This window comes from Triplophysa rosa, linkage group LG14, assembly GCF_024868665.1.
Source record: "Triplophysa rosa linkage group LG14, Trosa_1v2, whole genome shotgun sequence".
NCBI lineage: Eukaryota > Metazoa > Chordata > Actinopteri > Cypriniformes > Nemacheilidae > Triplophysa > Triplophysa rosa.
The window spans coordinates 11281011-11302883 of record NC_079903.1 but is presented as its reverse complement, the minus strand read 5'-3'; the positions used below and the strand labels follow the sequence as shown (position 1 = coordinate 11302883).

Genomic DNA, 21873 nt, shown 5'->3' with positions numbered 1-21873 from the left:
TCTTTTATAAAGTCTTTTATAAAGAACTGAGCCTGTATTCTTAAAGCTTCGCAGAATCCTCTAAGAAAGCTCTTAATTTAGCTTAAAAACTTCTACATAGGAGTCTATTCAGGACCAATCTGAGAGCAACTTTGAGCAAGGAAAAGACAAAAACTTTTATCTTAGCGAGGAGGCGGGGCTGACCCTGTTGCTACGTATGACACAATCTGTGATTGGTTGGTTGGCCAAAAAGAGTTTTACCGTACTCACGCACACACATACACATGCACTATATATATATATATATATATATATTCTTTATTTTTTCCATGCTGTTAATGTCAACGTATTTGACGTGACACAATAAGTTTCTGCTGTAATTGTTTGTGTGATCAGATTGTGACAGTTGTGACAGAAACAAATCATCTCTGCTGCATATTTACATTTCTCCAGTTGCCAAATATGTTAATGTAGTGATTACTTCTATTTCTGGCGCTATGGCATTTCTACGCTATCTTGGAGATGTTAGCGTGTCTCTAATAGGATCGGTCACAAACATGAAGCCTGCACGATCTAATGTGTTGTGTGTTGTGTCTTATTTACTCACTGTCATTCAATTGAATTGAATTGAATTTGATAGCGCTTTTACAATTTGCATGGCATCAAAGCAGCTGTACAAAAAAAAAACAAGATAAACTTAAGTTGAACACACAAAAAACAATCAAAATAAAAAATCAGATAAACCTTAAAAGTAATATGGAAATGGTCATGCATTGCAACACATTTCTTCTCACTTTTCGTGTGTTGTCCATTTTCTCTGCTGCTAAAGAAACTCTTAAGTCTCTTAAAAGTCCTCCTCGCTACTCCTAACAATTTTGGACCTTAAGAGCTCTTTTAATGGTTAAAATGCTTTATGAATGACTTTTTTCTTTACTAGGATCTTTTCTGTAATTTTAAGGGGAAACGCCCACATTTCTAAGAATTTTCTTAGAATTTTGTCACTAGGAGCAACTCTTTGCGCTAAGATTTTTCATAAATACGGGCCCTGATATTTATTTAATATATTGGGAAAAGTATGGGGTGCATGAAGTATTAAATATTAGGCAGGAATATTTAACTGTTATTGTAAAATGTTTTCCCACAAAATGTTATTGTTAATAAAGCTCAAACTCTTAATAACTTATAAACCACTGAATTGATATACAGCAGCACATTGTTCTACCTGTTGATTTAAAATTTCTCTATCCAGATATGAGACTTTTCAACATATGGTAATTACAACCTTTTCTCAGGAGCTGTGAATTGTCAACTAGAAAATTCTACAGTAAAGTAGACGCTCTGCTGGCACAGGTGAGGGTGGTGCTAAGCAACTCATATCCTATCAGTGACAGGAATATCTTCAGAGATGTTTGGCTCTAAGCGCTCACGCTGTCAGGATAGGCCCCATGACCCTCTCCATAAAACAACGGGTTCATTCTTTGCTCTGCTGTTGACCTCATTGTCTCTTTGTGGAGTGAAAATCCAGAGTTGCATTCTACTCAATGGTCTGGTGTTAGACAGCTGCCGGTGTGTAGCATCTCTGTGATGGAGGTCAGTGAATGAGAAGCTGCTGTCAGGAGATCACTGGATGCCAGAAAGGTAAACATGGTGAGTCATGTGCACTCATTTAAAACATTAGATACTGTGTATATATTTTGACAAGATGTTTTTATTGGGAATGGCTGAGACAATTTGCTTTAAATTGTCACTCAATTTGTGAATAGTGCAGGATAGGATGAGACTAAAGACCCTACATTTAGAGCATGCACAGCTACATAACCTGTTTGTGTTTTAAAATAACATTTGCACAGAAATGGGCATAATTTATTCCCTTATGTTGTTTACTGGCTTCAGTTTGTTGTATAATTCAATAAATATCTGTTTTTAGCTTTACAGCATAACCAAATGTTATGGCTAAGAAGGATATTAATATAGCTCTTCACACTAATGCTGTGATTTCTTTGTAGTTTACTTAGTTTTGTTTTAATATGAGAAAATGTAGACAAAAAGAAAGTTAAACAAAAAGGTGCTTTGTACACTAGTTTGTGGGAACATCTGGTTGAGAAAGAGTAAGGATCAACAAAATGAAGAGTTAACAATATTTTGAAGTATGATACAGAACCACCGTATGTAAACTGTCTGCAGCAAAGTAATACAAACTTTCTAACACTTTTAGTGCTTTTACATTGTAGCTCAAATATTGGCAGTACACTATCCAGATTATTTACACAATATGGTTACAAGTGTGTTTTTTTCTGACTAATAGGCTACATTTGCTCTGTGTGACATCAGAAAAGAAAACATGAGATTTAGTATCATTGATCATAGTTTAATGGATGTGATACTGGGGTTTGATGGTGTGACTGGTTATATTTCAGAATCTCAGTAGGGATGGAGTGGCAGTGATTGAGAATCCAGTAGCGGTTAGACAATCTTTTCATGCACAGCAGCTGCAGGTGGATTATGCAGGTCAGAATAATCCCACCTGGAGCAGAGAACTTCAGTTTCTTCACCAAGGCAAGTCTAAACTAACACACATTTGATCAGACATCAGATCCTTCAACAGCACAATATGAGGGCCAAATGTTAAAAAATAAATTACTGCCACTACTACTGTTTTCTTTTTGTGTCCATTTGTGAATAATCGCCGGCTAAAAATAAATATAGACTGCAAAATTTTCCAGTTAGCAGTGCTTTACCTAAAAGATTCTCATTATGTCTTGAACTAATATTTGGGTCACTATTGTTTCATTCAGTGTCTGGCAAACTATTGCGAGTATTAGCAGCTCTGTGTGTACTCTGTCTGCTGGGAGGAGTTGTGGTTGGTGTTTGGTTCATAGGTAATATTCTGAATTTAATATCTAAAAAAAAATGATGCATTGTCAACACATAAAGAAATGTGAGGCAATCAATTGTGTTTGAAATATTTTCCAGTGAATGTTTAATGTCTTCATCTAGTGAAAGTTCTCCTAAGACCCAACTCAGATCAGAGCCCTGCAAGTTTAGGAGACACCAAAGATACCTCCTTCTGCAATTTAACGGAGGACATCTCTGTGACAGACCACAGGAAAGGTATCTGCTCCTGGTGTCCAGTGTTGTGTGTTGCCCTTTAATTCAGACTCTAAAATAATAGACACAGTAGGTAAACACAGCACAGTGGACATTCATCCTAACACAATGGCCAGTCTAACATGATCTGTAACAAACGTGTAAACAAGAGAAGCAAACTAAAGCCAATGATAGAAAAAGGAAAAAATATAAATAATACAGAAATTTACCCCAGTTCTTATGGCTAAACTCAAAGTGTTCGAATAATATAACAGGTAATGAAAAATGGCATTAAAGGGATATTTCACCCAAAAATGATTTACTCACCTTCGAGTTGTTCCAAATCTGTATAAATTTCTGTGTTCTGATGAACACAGAGAAAGATATTTGGAAGAATGCTTATGACCAAACAGATCTTGCCGCCCATTGACTACCATAGTAGGAGAAAATACTTTATCTTTTTTTCGTTCTGTTGAACACAAAAGAAGAAATTTTGAAGAATGTAGGACAGCAAACAGTTCAGGGGCACTTTTGACTACCATTGTATTTTTTCCTATGGTAGTCAATGGGGGGCAAAATCTGTCTGTTTATAAGCATTCTTCCAAATATCTTTCTCTGTGTTCATCAGAACAAAGACATTTATACAGATTTGGAACAACTCGAAGGTGAGTAAATGATGACATTTTCATTTTTGGGTGAAGTATCCCTTTAAATATAAGATGACTCAAAAATAGATTTCTTCAGACTTCTGGATCTTTGATTTAGGCTACAACTATAATACAACACATGAAAAAACTTGAAGCATATTCTATAAAAATGATGACAACATTATATTCCAACAATCCTCTTCATTGGGTTATGTTGAAGGGATTTTGACTGAATAGGGCTCAGTGTTTTACAGGATCAGTGGTGAGAACTCTCTTCTGGAGATCCAGCTGGAGAAGCTACAGACGTGGCTGCCCGTGTGTTTCGAGAGGTGGAACTCATCTCTGGGAACGCTCGTGTGTCGACAGCTGGGCTATCTGAGGTGAGCATGCTGACAGCTGAATCACACACATACACTTACAGCTCTCAGCACCTTTTACTTCAGCACCAGCTGGGGCTGTTTTCTGTAGGTCAAGCATTCACAGAATGACTGCACTGTTGAAATGTACTTTGAAGTCACATCTTATAATTGAAAATATGACGTGTGCAGCACACAAGCATTTCGATAAATTAAAAGAATGGTTAATCCAAAAATGAAAATTCTGTCATCGTTATAAGGTGCTATGTTTAATTTTTTGGAGGATCTGTTGACAGAAATGCAATATAATATACATAACTACAGTATGTCTTCAGAGGTGCATAAAGACCTTACGAAATGAAGCGTTACGTTTTTATGACCTTAGAATGAGCTATTTCTATCTACATACACCGCGGGGCCCATACATGGAATTCACCATGATGTTTCTACAGTAGCCCTAAACAGACAAACTGCTGCACAGAGCGCGTTTCAAAATATGTTATATCCTTCAGCAAAGAAGCGAAAACACGACGATATCTTAGTTCTGTGTCAGCCACCGTAGTGCTTGGAAAGGGAGGGGGGAGGGGTGGACTGAGTGATTATAGAGGTTGAAATTCGCAACCTCACCACTAGATCCCGCTAAATTTCATACACTGGACCTTTAATCACCTCTTGTCATATTAAACACTTGTAATTTCATGAAGTCAATTGACCGCAACAGGAGATATTTTTTAGAACCTCTTAGCTACTTTTTATGATACAATGAAAGTGAACAGAGCTCTTAGAATTAAAAATATTTTTAAAAAGTAAGTCAGGTTTAAATGAAAATAAAGGTGAAAGTTTCAGGTAAACTATTCTTATAATAATGGATTTTTGTAACCCCCAAATTTGGTTTTGGGGGTGTATCCTCTCATTACAGATTATCAAAGCACAAAGGAGTTAACCTGACTGACATTGGGCCAAACTACACAGATGGGTTTGTCCAAATTACCTCTGAACACCAAAGCAACTTGGAGAGATTATGGCGTTTCAGGTATTTATTTGTGCAAATTTACTGAAATACATGTCAATATAAAATTGACAGAAGTTGAATCTGTTGTTTATATCTACTTCAGGGGGAGCTGTAGTACAGGAAAGGTTATAGCTCTGAAATGTTTTGGTGAGTAATAAAAAAAATATTGGTGACTATATAAATAAATAATGCATGCTGTTTACCCATACTGTTTGTCTAAAACTGAACTCTGGTTTTTGCTTTATTCAAGAATGTGGCACCAGAGCAAAATTATCCAGGATTATTGGAGGAGTGGAAGCCACATTAGGCAGGTGGCCCTGGCAGGTGAGTCTCTACTACAGTAACCGTCACACCTGTGGAGGATCCATCATCACCAGCCAGTGGATAGTTACAGCTGCTCATTGTGTACACAAGTAAGAATCTACATTTACACTAACCAAGACTCAGTATTCATATTTGTGTGTCAATAGCATATCAATGCCATATGTCGCAATGCAAAAGTCTTAAACGTACAGTGTGTTATTTGTTGGGGGATCTGTTGACAGAAATGCAATATAATATAAGTAACAATGTCTTCAAAGGTGTATAAAGACCTTACATAATGAAGCGTTATGTTTTATTAGTGGGTCAGGGCTGTATCAAAATCTCACTCCCCGTGGATTAGGTGTAGGGGCGGGCTTTAGAGGTAGGGACCAATCACAAAGCAGCATCCTAAGTGAATGAACCAATCAGAAGTAGGGGAGTCAAAATCTCACGGGGAGTCGAAATTCGGTACAACAGCGGCCAGTGGCATAGGCGACATAGGCAATTGCCTAGGGCGCAAAATGACCAGAGGGGCGCCAGACGAGAGCGCAAAAACGCGACATGTGAACAGCTTATTGCATCATGACGCGATTATGATTACCTATGATTGATAATCTTAATGCATTAATTATGCATGTGTAACAGAGACCAGATGCCCCCATTACTAATGTTAGACTGTGGCCTTGTGGTTAAAGTGCCTGCCTCCTATTCTGGGCTCATTGCTTGTTTTAAGTTCGAATCCCACTCGGAGCAGCTTGCTTACTTAGAACCATTTTACTGGTAACAGTGACAGTGCGTGCTGTTTTTGACTGCTTTCAACTAAGTGAACTGCAAAAAGTGTTTACTGGCACAGTGACTAGGCCATGCCATTTTTTAAAGAAAATCCAAAACAATACAATAAGCTTTTATTTGTGTCCCTACAGCATTTGCGCATAGCTTTACAAAATGTTAAAAAAAACTTTCTCATTGACCTTTATCTAAATAATAATAATAATCAAATATTCGTTTTATGAGCTCTATTTTCCAACTACAGTATTATTGAGAAAGTTTTATTTTATTTTCAGCATTATTTTCAAACAAAGAGTACGTAATTAGAAAACAATGTATTACAAATATTTTTAAGATGTTATTTATTTACTTAGTTCTTATTTATGTTGATCACAATTGTTATACCTTAAATAAATTCTATATAAAATATGTTATATTAAAATAAATATGAATTTTGCTTTTAAAAAAGTTAATTTTCAGATATTTCATTTATTTATTTTGTATAGGGGGGCGCAATCTAAAATCTTGCCTAGGGCACCAACAGAGGCTGGGCCGGCCCTGAGCGGTCCCCTTACATAGAATTAATCATGTTGTTTCTACAGTAGCCCTAAACGGACAAACTGCTCTACAGAGCATGTTTCGTAAATACCTTATCTCCTTCGGCAAAGAAACAAAAACATGACGACTTCTTAGTCCTGCATGTGTCAGCCACCGCATGTTCATCCAATTTGCTCTTCTATTGAAGTTACAGGCTACCTCAGGTGTCCAGTTGGGTGGTTTATGCTGGCCTTGTCACCCGCAATTCAGCTAATCTGGCTCAATATCAAAGCTACATTGTGGAGAGGATCATCTACAACAAGAATTACAATCACAGGACTCATGACAACGATATCGCTCTGGTCAAGTTAAAAACTTCTTTGAATTTCTCAGGTGACCGATATTTTCTATTGATCAAATATATTAGGCATGTTTATATATATATATACTGTATATCATGAATGAAATTACCCTTCACCTTTCTTCAGACACCATCAGGCCCGTGTGTTTACCACAGTATGACCATGATTTCCCTGGAGGGACCCAATGCTGGATCTCTGGTTGGGGATATACACAGCCCGACGATGGTACTGTTATTCACCAAATGTAATACATCTTATTTTATTTCATTCTATCATTTAGAAGTGATGACCAGATAAAAGATAAAACAAAACGAAGTTTTTATCATTTAAATAATTTTATGTAGTTCACATACCAGAGGTCCTCAAAGAAGCACCCATACCATTGATCAGCACAAAGAAATGCAACAGCTCTTGTATGTACAATGGCGAGATCACCCCTCGGATGCTCTGTGCAGGATACACCGAAGGGAAAGTGGATGCGTGCCAGGTAAGCACTCAAACAACTCAAATGTGTTAAAAATATATGATATCGTCCAATAAATGTGTAAGGGGGAAAAAGTGGATGATTTGATGTTTTTAGGGGGACAGTGGAGGTCCTCTGGTTTGCCAGGATGAGAACGTCTGGAGGCTGGTTGGTGTTGTTAGCTGGGGAACAGGCTGTGCTGAGCCAAACCATCCAGGTGTTTACACCAAAGTGGCTGAGTTTTTAGAGTGGATTTATGATATTATAGAGGTTGGTAGTTGAAGAGGTAGATTTCATTCATGACCGTTGAAAACTAATGTCAGCTGATAATTTATCGACAGTTGGCTCGTTCTCGTTCGTGGTTCTACTTGTTTAACACTGAACTGACTTTGTACTTTTACATCTTGTTTTGCTTCCTGTTCCAGAGCTAGTAAAGACTGATGTAATCCAACAAAAAGAGAAGAAATCTCCTGACCTCTTCTTGCTAAAATATCCTGAATATTTCTTAAATGTGGTATTTTATGTAAGGTTTAGATGTATTGCATGTTTATGTTGTTATAAGTAGAGAATATATATTGTAAAATAAATGTTTAACATCAAAATTATTTATGTTATTGCAGAGAGGGGTGAGCCCCCCAAAACATCCCAAAAATAAATGATGTGCACTCCACATGAAAAAATACTGTAGTATTTAATAGCATAAATAGTACAGTTAAATAAACTGTAGCTAAAATACTATAGCATTTTAAACATTACTATAGTAAATGCAAAGGTATACTACAATTTATACAAGTGAATACAACAGAATGTTTTAGTATTCTATAGTAATGATACTAAAACTTAATAGCTACTGTAACTATAATCTGGTAAAGATAAAATAGTAATTTATTTATTTGTAATCCATTACACTCCATACTATTTACAAATGACAAAAGCTACATAGTAAGCAAAATTCATAACTATGTTTTGTTGAATATTTTGAAATTCTGCCGGTTGCATAAACTGCTTAGACATCTAATAATTTTCTTCAAGACTAGTCATAACTTCTTTAATTCAGTTACATAAAAAGGTAGATTGGACTAATTGAAATATGAAAAGTAAGACTGATTAGTCCTCACTAATTGCTAGTCTAATTTAATGACTAATTTAACTGGACCAAGATTTAGCTAAATTTAGCATGACAATAGACATCTTTCATCAGTTTGTGCGGTGCGAGAGCAAACCGGAAACTGACATCCCGACTTCTGGCGACAGCGGAAGTTCGTCGCTACGCTTGTGCACAGGGCGTATTCACAAGCAAAGTTCTCTTCCTTGTCTCTTCGTTTATATCAGTGGAGCTGCTAAAGGTGAATTATGGGTGTGTAATTCTCATACATAATACTTTTTGAAAACACTCTTTATAGTGATTTTTAGAATTTGGATATAAGTGATCACCATTAAATACTTAAAAAATAGATGTTAAATAATCTAGGGCCTACACGGTTTCCAAACCCACCCACCTTATAGTGCAGATCCTACTTCTAACACTTAGTGAGACCCTGGGGTGAACTGCAGCCCTCCTATACACTCTTTTTCTCAACCCAACCACTGCCAGGGAAACACACTAAACTAGGGCAGGAAGCTGCTAATCCTCGCCAGAGCGCTGCATACGAGTTAGGAATCAAACAAATCTCATTTAGGGTAGATTAACTTTGAAATTGTTATATAAATACACCATTTTGTTATCATTTAAGACATTCTTCACGCTTGAATTATGTTTTTTATGTATTGTACCGTGGGTATTCCTCTCCGTCATCATCATATATTCATATCTTGTTTATATAACGTCTCTATATAAATAGAAAAAGATTAATATTTTTAAAGTATTTGTTCTAAAATATACCATCCCATTTGAGTTATTTTGATCTATGTTGTTTGAGATTAGCAATCCTAACCCTTGCCATAAAATGACCAAATCCAGCGAAAGATGCGCCTTATATCGCCTAAGACCAGACAAAACTCTTCGTGATGTCATCATCATCAGATTCATGGATTATCGCCAGTGATCTGTGATAAAATCAAGAACTTGGATTACAAAGAGCTGGATTGTATATGACATCATAATATTGAAGTCACCACCGCATTATGTTCGTGTGCCCAACAACACTAATCAATAATTAAATTGAAGGACCATTGTGTAATGTTTACGGCATCTAGTGGTGAGATTGAGAATTGCAACCAACCGCTCAAAGCACTGCCCCCCCTCCCTTTTGAAGCACTGCGGAGGCTGACAGAGGATTAGATGCTTTCACTTCTTTCCCGAAGGAGATAACGTATTTACGAAATGGGCTCTTGAAGAGCAGTTTGTCTGAAACAACATGACGAATTCCATGTAGGGACCTGCGGTGTAGCCTATGTAGATAGAAAAAGCTCATTCTAAGATAATAAAAACATAACGCTTCATTATGTAATGTCTTTATACACATTTGAACACATAGTTTTGTATATTATATTGCATTTCTGTTAATAGATCCTCCAAAAAAATAACACACTGGTCCTTTAAAGGGTCATCTGAATAAAAAAGAAACCGTTTTTCTATCAGAAGTCAAAGCCCATGTTCTTTAACCTAAAACAACCTAAAGCAATTACATTGTTCTTAAAGTGCTGAATTTCTCTATTAAAGAGTAATTAAAGAGATTCTTGCGGGTTTTATTTGTTTATTAGTTAACACTGCTGTTAGTCAGCATATTTACGAGACCACATAGAAATAATGATTTTTTTGACTACACAGCGGCATCTAGCGGAAGAGAAGAGACATTACACGTGTTGGACTAGTTACTATGGTAACGTTTGAGTTTAGTTCGTCGAGAAGCGTGTGAGGAATTTACCGCATGTCTGTGTAGTGCTGAATTTTTCTGATTTTACACGAGTTTACTTGAGAATATAAGACTGCCTATGCTTCATGATAGGTCTTGAGAGTTCGGATTAGCTTTTAAAGCAGCGCGGCGCGTCATACACCTTTGCAGGAAGGATATATTGCAAAGTTTTCATTCAAACCAGCGTTTTGAGTGTTACGGAAAGTTTAACGCATTCAATATGGAAATGCCAGGCTGTGACAAAGCAGCTTTACAGCAGGTGAATCAGTTTTGGTCGATTTTAGATGACATGTCTGCGAAAAATCCAGAAGAGTACCGGAAGTTCATCGAGCGGCAGCTGCGAGAGGGAGCTGAGCTGTATTCACCACCGCAGCCTCACGCCTGCATACGCACTGATCAACTGGTACTTTAACCCCATAACATTATCACGCATTTCATAATAAAACTACATTTTCTGTTTTATATTATTTCCTTTTTTGTTAACAGGCTGTATTGTTTTTCCTTATGTCTGATGATGATGTTTGTGCTAATGTATATTCTGTAAAGCTGCTTTACAAAAGTGCTATAGGAATAAAATTAAGTTGATTAAAATAAAATACATTTAATTTGATTTGAAGTAACATTCATTTCCAAACCGTATACGAATTCCAATAAAAAAATTCTTATTGCTTAGTCTAGATGTAGCTATAAATGTGGTTAAAATTTTGTGGTTTAAAAACAAAGATAACTTTAGAGGTGTAGTCAAGCTTTGAAGGATATTACCGTATTATTCATCTTTGGGTGGTTACAGGGACCTAAGAAGGGGGTATTATATGTTAACATCTGTGGTTGGAAACGAGTGCCAGCCCCCACTTCTCACCGTGATCCAATTCCTTTATGTGGGGGAAGACTGGAAACCATCACTGAGCAGAAAGGTGTGATTCTTCACATAAAAACATTCACTCTACATTTACGAACGAAAGCCATTTAACAGTTCTGACTAGTTTCATTTTAATCCACAACCAGTTCATAGTCATACTCACCATACTCATGTTTTAACTAATCTTCTTGATTTATCTAAAGTATTATTCTTAAGCAGCATTGAGTATATCTGGTCTCCTGTCTGTTTCAGAGTACAGTGTGGTGGATGTGGCTTTTAACCCAAAAGTCCTGCAAATTATAGAGAAAGACAAAGAGGAGCGAGAGAAGATCCACTTGCTTGTTCTGAACTTCATTCAACAGCAGCACAATCTGAATCTGTCTCAGAGCTACAAACTCACCACATATAAAATTAAAGGCAGCATTCAGGATATGAAGCAGCGGCTCATGTCACCAAAACAGATCAAATCTACTGCCAATGAGCCACAATCTGAACCAGGTGAGATGCACCTGCTGCAGTAATGGGGAGGCTGGAGCTTGTTGTCTTTTTACTCCAGTAAATTTTTCTCAGGGTAGTTTTAGATTTCGTCAATTTTTCGCGGGTGTATCAGCTATAAATAAGAATTAAGCAGGTCATATTAATATATAGTTGAACTCGTATTGACCTTTTGTGACATCATACCCCAACAGCTATCAGTGTTGCCACAGCTTATGGGTTAATATGTTAATGTAATCTATCAATAAATAATAAATGATTACAGTTGAGGATGTAATTTAGACTTGCTTCTTTGTTTTTCTTGTTTCTTGATTGTACCTCTCTTATTACAGCGCCATCACTCCTTCAGCAGATCTCCTCACTACGTTTGGCTGAGAGTAAAGAGGACTCCTCCATCCAGCTGAGCATAGAGGGGGAGAAGCCAGCCAGACCAGGTCTTATTGAGGTGATCTCCAGCACAGAGTCAGTCCAGCCTGAGCCAAAGAAGCCCAGACATCATCTCACAGTGTGTACTGACAGCAACGGCTCAGGGAGGAGCCTGAAACTGAACGTAGAGCTTCCTAGTGTGCGGTCGGTCTCACAATGCCAGCTCAACATCTCTCAGGTCAGTTTTCCCCGTGCGTAAATCAAGTTCTCAAAACTTGTGCGCTAATAGCTGCATCGCACAAACAAGACTTCAAGCAGACTTTTATATAGACCACTTCAGATGATGTAAACAATGGTGGTTCCTGTTTCAGTTTGAACAATACCAACCATGTATAACCGAATCAAAATTTAAACTGCCCTCCACTATTATTGGCACACTTGGTAAATATGAGCAAAGAAGACTGTAAAAATAAATCTGCAATGTTTCTCGTTTTGATCTTTTATTTTAAAAATCTACAAAATTCCAACATTTCATTGAAGGAAAACAATTTGAAGTGGGGGGAATATCACATTGAGGAAAAAAATGTTTTTCTTCCATACATGTTGGCCACAGTTATTGGCACCCTTGTATTTAATACACTCCGCAACCTCAATTTATAAGAAAAACAGCTCTGAGTGTTTTCTTTTCAGTCTGATGAGGTTTGAGAGTCATCCGAGTGCATTCCTCCATAAAGAATTTCTCCAGTTCCTTCAAATGTCGGTGCTCCCTCCTCTTCAGTTCATCCCACTCATTTTCTGTAGGGTTCAGGACAGGGAACTGGGATGGCTATGGCAGGATCTTGATGTTGTGCTCAGTGACCCATTTTTTGTTTATTTGGATGTTTGTTTTGAACCAGTGTGCTGATGGAAGATCTAACCACGACCATTATAATATTTCTATAAGTCAAGTCAAGTTTTGATTTTTATATCTTTTGGAGTTGATATAACACATGATGCCATGTTCAAGATGTCCAGAACCTCTGGTATAAAAATAGGTCCACAACAATGAAGATCTGGTGGTATATTTAACTGTGGACATGGGGCACTTTTTTATCCCTGTGTGCACCAAACCGATCTTGTGTTATTGCTGCCAAAAAAACTATTTTTCATTTCATATGGACATAGACCCCAGTCCTGATTGAAGTTCCAGTATGCCAGATTAATATGGTGGAGTTTATTTTTGAATGAGAGCAGAGGATTTGTTTCTTGAACAGTGTCCCAAACCACTTGTGGTGGTGATGGAGGTACAGTTTTCCTTTATTTTTATTTTTTCTGACACTAAAATTCAACTAATTTCTGCAATTCTTCATCTGTGATCTTTGAAAAGTCTTTGGCCACTCAGAAAATTCTCTTTGCTGTGCATTAAGACAATATAGACACATTCTCTTTCAAGCAGATTTGGAACATCTCCAGTCCATTAAAACTTCGTAATTATTGCCCTGATGTTGGAAATGGGGATTTTTATTGTTTCAACCATTTCCTTTTAAATCCACTTTCTATTTTGTGTAGCTCAGCAATCTTTTGCTGCACATCAGAACTTTATTCTTTGGTTTTACCCATTGTGATGAATGTTTAAGGGGGCCTGGGCTTTGTGTTACTTAATATTATTCTCCTGTGAAACAAGAAGTCATGACTGGACAGCATCACGTTTCTAGTCACCTTGGTGTGCTCAGAAAATGTAAATATCAATGGGAATATACTTGGGAGATATTTTACTCATAAGAATTTCTAGGGGTGTCAATAATTGTGGCCAGGGTGTATTAGAGAAAAACATTTTTTTCACAATGTGATATCCCCCCACTTCAAATTGTTTTATTTGAATGAACTGTTGGAATTTTGTAGATTTTTTAAATAAAAGATCAAAACGAGATTTCTATGATACATTAGTACACTGTAGTCTTGCAAAATTTTTCTTTTTGTATTCTGAGGTAAAAAATAAGCCATACAGGTTTTTTGCATGAGTAAAATTGATATTTTTTCAGATTTATTCTGATGTTGGAATGAAATTTTATACTTTAGCTTGTGTGATATTATTTTTCACAGTTCAGTAAATGTTTTTTATTTTTTTTATTTAGGATGATATTCTCCTAGAGGTAGAGGATATTTATTATCTTCACCTTCCATTACCTGAATTGGTCAAGGAGGAGACATGCACCGCAACATTTAATAAGAAGGAACAGACTCTAACTGTTACAGTAATTGTGTTATAAAAACATGTCACATTTATCCAGAGACTAACATTACACCTGCCAGTACAATGTTATGATTGTCAAAAAAATGACATGCAACTCTTCTTGTGTATAGTTGCTTAATAAAAGACTTGTACACAGAATGCTTTTAATAAAAGGTGGACGAATCAGCTGCATGTGTTTACAACACAGATACCAAACACTGAACACACATGCAGACTTGATAGGACAAGTACAATCAATCATTCTCGAAAAGGTATCTTTTTTACAAATGTATACAAATAGAGTGGTCACTGCTTTCACTACCTCTCATTTTCAAAAATTACATTCTCTTAAAATAGCATTCCTGTGGCATTTGAGCACGACAATACATGCACACAACGTGTGATGTGTTTGTCACAGTTTGGCAACTAATGTAACAAGTTTTGTCACTGCACAAGATGAATACTCTGTTTTGGTCACTTCTTACAATGGCATTTAAACACTAGTTTCTGGAAAACAAAATATATTATAACCTCAGTACACTTATAAACATTCTTAACAATATTTAGTTGTAAACAGTTTTTTATAATATTAAAATGGTCTTTCATTCTTTAAAATGTGTACACAAACGCTATTATACAAGCCTTTGCTTGCTGTAAAGTTGTAGTGAACTGATACGGTGAGTTTCACAGTTAGGAAAGAACAAATGCTTGGAATGAGGTATACAGTATGTGGAGCCAAGAATACATTCTGAATGCAGTGATTGTGTCTATCTGCTCTCTCCATGATCCTCCTCCACCCATGCAACAATCTTCCCTTCCCATCCAGGTATCACAGCATCATCTAAAAACACCTAAAAGACCCAAAATATATTTGTATTTCTACAGTTAAGCTATAATTTCTTAATTCTTTCTTTTGTGTTTATAGTCAAACATTTTTCACAGCTTTGGGAGAACATTGTTGCTGTATATTCTCACCTCCTCTTTAACGGTTCCAAACTCTGGATCCAGAGATTTGAAGTGATATCTGAAATTGCCATGCCTGTCCACAGCCAGTTTAAAGTCATTTAACGTGACCTCCCCCAGCCTACCAATAAAGAGAAATTTGTCACAAGTCATAACACTACACCATATGTAGTACTAAAACTATTCGAAACGAATCCACATGGTCATTCTTGCAGTCACCTCTTAGGGATGTTGACTAGGAAGGGTGTGAGAGATCGATCGGTGTAGTAGAGTACTTTGGTTGAGGCTGCTGCACTGAGAACAGGACTACTGTGAGAATGGGCCATCTCTAGAAGAAATGATGCCATCAAAACAGTTTACCACATTAACCATGAGTTTCCAGAACAATAGCGTTCAGCAATGAAGAAGTGAGACCCACTAGAGCTTGATGGCCATGATTCTCGGTCTGTGTGATTGGCTTTGCGTCCAGGTGATCTTGTTGACCACTATAGGGAGACAATGAAGAGTTCATGCATATTCCCTCCATCATATGACTTTAGTAAGGCATTGATTTGTCCTGATAGTGATGCTCAATCTTGCCTTTCTCTCCTGCCTTTTTTTGGACTCTGTGGTATGGAGGCGGTCCACTATACTGGCCACACCCTGTTCCAGTGTGTCCAGTGTGTGGTGCTGTGGATCATGACCACTGAAACTGTCCCTCAGACTGCGCAGAGCATCTCGCACTAACTGCAGCTCATCTGCCTGACACATACATACGAAAAATATCAACCCAAAGCAAAGAATAAACTTGAAGCAAATGTTCAGACAAAATGAATAATGCTATAACTTACAATTCTGTGTTGGAAAGGTGTGGAGGACGTAAACATTATATGACTGTAGCCATTATTTTCACAACCTGACAACTAGAACAAACAAGAGAATTGCTGTAAAAGCATAGGCTACACATCACATTAAATGGATTGCTTACAAAAAAAACTTATGTTATATAAAAACTTATGTTATGTTATGTTAAGACTTATATGCAAAATTTTGGTGGCTGAATCGAAATGTACAGTAGCATCAACTTTTTTCAAAAATTCTCATAAAAAAGTTAAAAGTCAAAGGTTTAGATCAACGATTATTATGATTATCAGTATTGTTGTTATTGGTTAAATGGCTAATTTATTAATGTTTGCATCTTTACGTTTAGGAAGAGACATTTTAGCATTTGTTATTCTATGGCTCCCTCTAGTGGAATACATTTGAGCTACACAACCTTCATGCAGAAATATTGAACACAAAAACATTTCAAAATAAATGTTAATATTGCTTCAAAATACAAGTAAACACTTAGGAAAATAATCCCATTATTCAATAACATAGTTCATTTAGTTACCCTGTGATAGCTGGTGTCATTGATCCTGCGCAGAGCATCATCCAATTTTATTTGCTGCTGCTGCAGAAGTCTGTCTTTCTGCCCAAGTTCCTTCTAATAGGATATGTTCATTTATTATAGACAATGTAGAAGCTTATCTAACCAATGTAAACATGAAAAAGCATAGAATACAACAAACAGGATTCAAGCAAAATAAAAAACAGGATGATTTTGCCTACTTTGTATTCACTCAGCAATCTGTTCCGTTCAGACAACTTCCTTTCTAGTTCCGCCTAAAGAACAAAATTAAACTTTAAAGATTTCAACAGGTTTACTACATTAATACACCGAGTGCAACATTCTATTTTCTTTATGACAAATATTGGCAGTCATCACACTCACATTCTGTCCCTCCAGATCCTCTCTGGACATACTGGATCTGAGCAGCTCCTGTTTCAGCTGCAGAACTGTATCCTCCTGCGCAGACATTCTCTGCTGCAAAGCATCCTGGGTAGACAGATGAACACAAAAGCAAACAGAAGATGTTACACAAAATAACAACCAGTCTGGCACACGCAGTAAAGAGTGAATGAAACTAAACAAATGAATTGACCAAAAATCAAACATTAAATTCATTTTAGTATACAACAATAAAATAGAACAGAATGCAAAAATGGCTGCTGCCCTAAATTTGAGGTCTCACCTTAACAGCCTGAAGATTACGTGCCTCCTGCTTGTACCTTAAAAGTTCTCTCTGGGAAAAAAAGACAAATCATTGTTTTAAATCACATGTTGTGCTTGTATATACTACATAGCAGTTACTGTAAGCTATTTTACTTCACTAAGGTGACATTACCTTCAGATCTAAAGACTCCTCCATGCTCTGGTCCAGGCGACTGCGGACTAAAATCTTTAAACGTACAGTAAGATATGTTATTACAGTAACAAAAAATTTTTTTTTTACATGAAGCAGAATGATGAATTACCAGCTGCTGCTCTGAATTGGCTCCACAGTCCCCAAAACTCAAAGTAGATGTTTGTTCATCTTCAGGTAGTGAGCCATGCAGCAACAGGGCCTAAACGCAGGTATAAGCACTGCAGTAAACATTGTGTTTCTAAAGCAGTGTGAATTAGACAAGACTATATCTCATTTTATTTGTTAACATTATTTATCCCTTATTTATTTGTCTAAAGATAACTGATCCATTTTATAAAGCAGTGATACAGTAACTGCTTATATGTGTGATGTAGGCTATGCTATAAATTATATTTTCGTGAAAATATGTGTTTCTATTTTGTTTGTACTGTGTGTTTGGAGGTACAAGCAATAATTTTTCACAAAAATGATCCACATTTTGGTTTTAAGATATGAAAAAATCTTTTAATATTACGATTATTTTAGGAAGACTTTATTTAGCTTACCTGAAGCCTTGTCACCATTTTCCTGGTGTCCTGCATGTCCTTCTCCAGCTGTTCTTGCTGGGCACATAGCTGTTCCTCCCATGTGCTGCTCTCATCTTTCCCAGCATGCTCTGGGACGGGTGACGGCTCCGTGGCTGAGGATTTCACTGCATCCTCTGTATTGGAAGTAAATATGTGATAGAAAATAAAACACGCACAGAAACGATTGTCAAGCAAGCACGACTCCTACCTGAGAGGCTTTGTGGTTGCTCTGTGTGGTTCCCCACTAGTTCCGACTCTTCAGATTTGGCATATACTCCTATATACTCCTCCTTGGGTGAGTGTGTTGGACTAGATGAACTGAGACTGCAGAAGAGGTTCCAAAATATATTAACTAAGATAACAACGTATCACGATTCATTTAAATGAATTGCCATTGAGGTGAGTGCTCATAATGTCTTTGTTTTCTGCCTTGATGACAATGAAAAAATTGCTTTATTAACATGAAACTGAAAAGGTAGGGAAATTCCACATTGGCACCATTTCTTTTGGTTTCTTCAAGTTTTCAATTTCAGACCACGCCAACACAAAGCAGCAAAGCATTCCTCAGCCACATGTAATTCATCTGTTTTCAGAAGAAGTGAAATGAGAGACTCTTTTAAACATCATCTTTATCACCCCAAGCTGTTCCTCTTATAGGAATGTGATGTTGAAATTGAAACCGTGCTAAAGATTTAAAGGGACAGTTAAAAAAAGATATTTTAAAGAACGCAGGTAACCAAACAAACAACCTATTGACTTCCATTGTATAAAACCATTGTCCGCAGACACATTTCTCAACCTATCTTCTTTTGTGTTTCACAGTGGAAAGAGTCATACATACAGGTTTTAAACCACATGAGGGTGAATAAATGATGACAGAACTTTCATTTGTTTGTGCAAACTATCTATTTAAAGACAGAATAAGAACACAGGATAATGGAGAGAGATGCAGCACCCGACTAGCGCCATCAATCCAATCTCATTTGCATAAACTGAAAATTACATTTTGATAGGGACTATTAACCAGGATTACAACTAGTTGATTAAACTACTGAAATCACTACAAGCGATGTTTACACGGCATGAAATTACAACAGAAAGCTCCTCTGAGACATGTCATTTACTGTATGTGCTGATTATTAATACACAGAGGAACATGTCGATCAATAGCAAACCACTCTTGGTATAAAACATCCATGTCTTCTTCCCCATAATTCATTTAGGATCATGCCAAGTGTACTGTACAGTCATTCTAATGCATTATAGACAAAGGGTTGGTTATTTACTAAGCTGCAATGGTTATAGTGTAACCCATCCATTGGATTTGTTTAAAAATGCTGCAGGGTTACATTGGCTGCATCCTGCCTGAATATGCAAATGATTAATATGCATTTGACATGATTTTAAAACAGCTGTTTTCCGTCATCAGAAATTCTACATTTTGAGGTCAGGTTGGTCCACATCACAGATAAATAATGTAAAGGTAGTACAACATGAATACTTAAAAATAAATATTCCCCCCAGCTATTTACTGAACTTGTATGACCTGCTTTATGATCTAATCTGTAACAATAGCCCACATAAATGTTGACGTTTATATGGACCAGACAGTACATACACAAATCCAGTAATTGGTGATGTTGACTGAACAGAACGTGCAGGTGGCACTGACCACATTAAAACCGATTTGATTTCTGGTTGCCAGGCGCCTTCACAATGGCAAGCAACACCCACACATCAATCTCTGAGACTGAGACATACATAGGCTACATTATGAGCGGTAGAACTGTATTCGGAATGTCTCGTTCTAAATATCTAAGCACACCTGTTTGATATCAATGACTGATTGTAATAGTAATGTACAGTTACACATGATGTCACAGTGTGCCAGTGAAATGAAGAAGCTGATATAGACAACAGACATAGCTTTGTCTCATTCAATAAAATGGAATTCGAGTAATGATGAGGACACAGGAAATGAACAAGGATGGGTTGTGGAATTTCATTCGTACCATTTCATTTGCTTGGCTCCCATGATGCTATTTGCCTTTTTAACCTCCCATGCTGATCCAGCCCAACCCTTGAGGTTTGAGGAAAGAGTGTGTCATCAACATAACACACGGCAAAGCACCGGTCCAAAGGGTGTGCACATTACCGACCAGCAAAACAAAACCCAACGTCCATGTAGCTCCCTGTAGTTTGTTTATGATGAAGAACAGTTCCCTGCCCATGCAGATGTCTCAGTTCATGTAAGCCCAGCCTGCTTGTTTGGCAGGTCTTCCTTTCCTTTGGACAGCCTCACTGTAAACCCCGATTAAACGCCCTTTCGGGTATTTCCACAGATTTGATGATGAAAATCCTGACGGCAGACAGCATATGTTTCTATGATGAGATGATCCCGTTTTCAGTTCTGAGCCTTGACAAGGAAGAAAAGAGCATGTGAATGGTCTGCAGTCCCCTTGAATCTTCACGGTCTCTCTCAGCCTGCCTTCTGTAACTTGTGTAACTCCTGTTTTGCATTTCTGTTGCTCACTGAAGGCAGTTGGTGAGGGATTTTTCCTCTGCCCTTATGCGTCTCGTCTTTCCCCTCCCTCGTTCCTTTTTCAGGAGTCTGATGTGGTTCGGCTCTGCTGTGTTTACCGTCCCCTCCTCCATCTTGACCCCTCCCTCTCACGAAAAACGGTGGGTTCCTGGGCGGAGGGGGATGGGCGTGGGAAGGCTGAAAAAGTGGGCGTTGCTGGTGGGTTGTGTCTGTGTGAATAATTCCAAAAAGCATGCATGTTGAAATTAGTGTGATTGATTCACTGTGTGAATTACAATTTATACTGTCAAATTATGTTGAAATAAAAGAGCGAGCGTGTGTGTGTGTGTGTGCGTTCATGTTTGTATATCCCGGTGGGGACCTAAACCTAAATACACACCAACACACGGGGACTCGTGTCACCGTGGGGACCAAAATTGAGGTCCCCAGGGGAAAAAAGCTAATAAATTGTACAGAACAATATTTTTTACAAATCTAAAAATGCAAAAAGTGTTCTATGATCTTTAGGTTTAGGGTATAGAATATACAGTTTGTACAGTATAAAAACATTACGCCTATGGACTGTCCCCACGGGGATAGTCAACCAAAGCCTGTGTGTGTGAAAATGCTGTGTGATGTCGTGTGTAGTGCGTGTGTGTGTGTGCGCGTGTGTGTGTGTGTGCGCGTGTGTGTGTGTGCGTGTGTGCGCGTGTGTGTGTGCGCGTGTGTGTGTGCGCGTGTGAAGGGGTGTCTGGGTCGGAGATATCGTGCATGGGCTGGCACATAAGAGCTGGCATGGGGACGTGGGTTCAAGGCTAGCCTGGGTCGCATCCCAATTCTACGCCTCCTCTCTCACCTCCTATTGTATAATTTCCAATAAAAAAATGAAGGGAAAAATTAAAAATCTCTTTATCCATGCTGTGTGTATTTAAAGGATGTCACGTGTTTCAGCAATTACTGAAATCACAAGACCACAGGGGAAGTTATTTGATAGTTTGTTAGTTTGTTTGTTATTTTAGATTGATAGATGTCCATACATTTAACTTTAACCTATACATTCTATTTACATTTACTGACAATTGTTCTGGTATATTATAATTTTAAGTTTCCATTAATTAAAGTAATACTTCAACTGAAAATTGAACAGTTTCTAACAATTCAACATAGTATTTATTTTAGTTAAGTTTCATCAATGTACATAGCACAGAGAAAAACTTGCAACAATACCATGCATGCATTTTAATACCACTGCCTTTATTCCTATGCAACTATTATTATTTTTAATTATAAT

The 21873-nt window shown here is 37.3% G+C and overlaps 3 protein-coding genes across 7 annotated transcripts; 2 read left to right on the top strand and 1 right to left on the bottom strand.

The window, feature by feature from the left end:
* The first annotated feature begins 705 nt into the window (after positions 1-705).
* Positions 706-8174, top strand: tmprss5 (transmembrane serine protease 5). Of its 5 annotated transcripts, none has more exons than XM_057351389.1 (13): positions 706-1626; positions 2397-2535; positions 2775-2858; positions 2977-3090; positions 3958-4093; positions 4989-5102; positions 5185-5228; positions 5332-5494; positions 6898-7082; positions 7178-7276; positions 7396-7538; positions 7632-7731; positions 7940-8174. In XM_057351389.1, exons 1-13 carry the CDS (start codon positions 1624-1626, stop codon positions 8077-8079), a joined length of 1464 nt encoding a protein of 487 aa, XP_057207372.1. In that variant the 5' UTR covers positions 706-1623; the 3' UTR covers positions 8080-8174. The 5 variants fall into 5 exon arrangements, 4 of the variants coding, with proteins under 4 accessions (XP_057207372.1, XP_057207374.1, XP_057207373.1 ...); XM_057351391.1 differs by having other exon boundaries at positions 710-1626; positions 7632-7784; positions 7940-8044; XR_008964311.1 differs by having other exon boundaries at positions 712-1626; positions 7178-7295; positions 7940-8042.
* Positions 8175-10105: 1931 nt separating this feature from the next.
* Positions 10106-14341, top strand: pih1d2 (PIH1 domain containing 2). Its single transcript, XM_057351821.1, has 5 exons — positions 10106-10772; positions 11160-11283; positions 11481-11726; positions 12056-12327; positions 14204-14341. Exons 1-5 carry the CDS (start codon positions 10590-10592, stop codon positions 14336-14338), a joined length of 960 nt encoding a protein of 319 aa, XP_057207804.1. The 5' UTR covers positions 10106-10589; the 3' UTR covers positions 14339-14341.
* Positions 14342-14432: 91 nt separating this feature from the next.
* On the bottom strand, positions 14433-20723 carry dixdc1a (DIX domain containing 1a). Its single transcript, XM_057351819.1, has 15 exons — positions 20074-20723; positions 18270-18385; positions 18041-18195; positions 17605-17694; positions 17475-17528; positions 17322-17372; positions 17021-17125; positions 16858-16911; positions 16640-16732; positions 16095-16166; positions 15844-16005; positions 15683-15749; positions 15484-15592; positions 15277-15385; positions 14433-15152 (listed from the first exon to the last, which is right to left on the bottom strand). The coding sequence occupies exons 1-15, from the start codon at positions 20094-20096 to the stop codon at positions 15069-15071; spliced, it is 1344 nt and encodes a 447-aa protein (XP_057207802.1). The 5' UTR covers positions 20097-20723; the 3' UTR covers positions 14433-15068.
* Positions 20724-21873: the final 1150 nt, after the last annotated feature.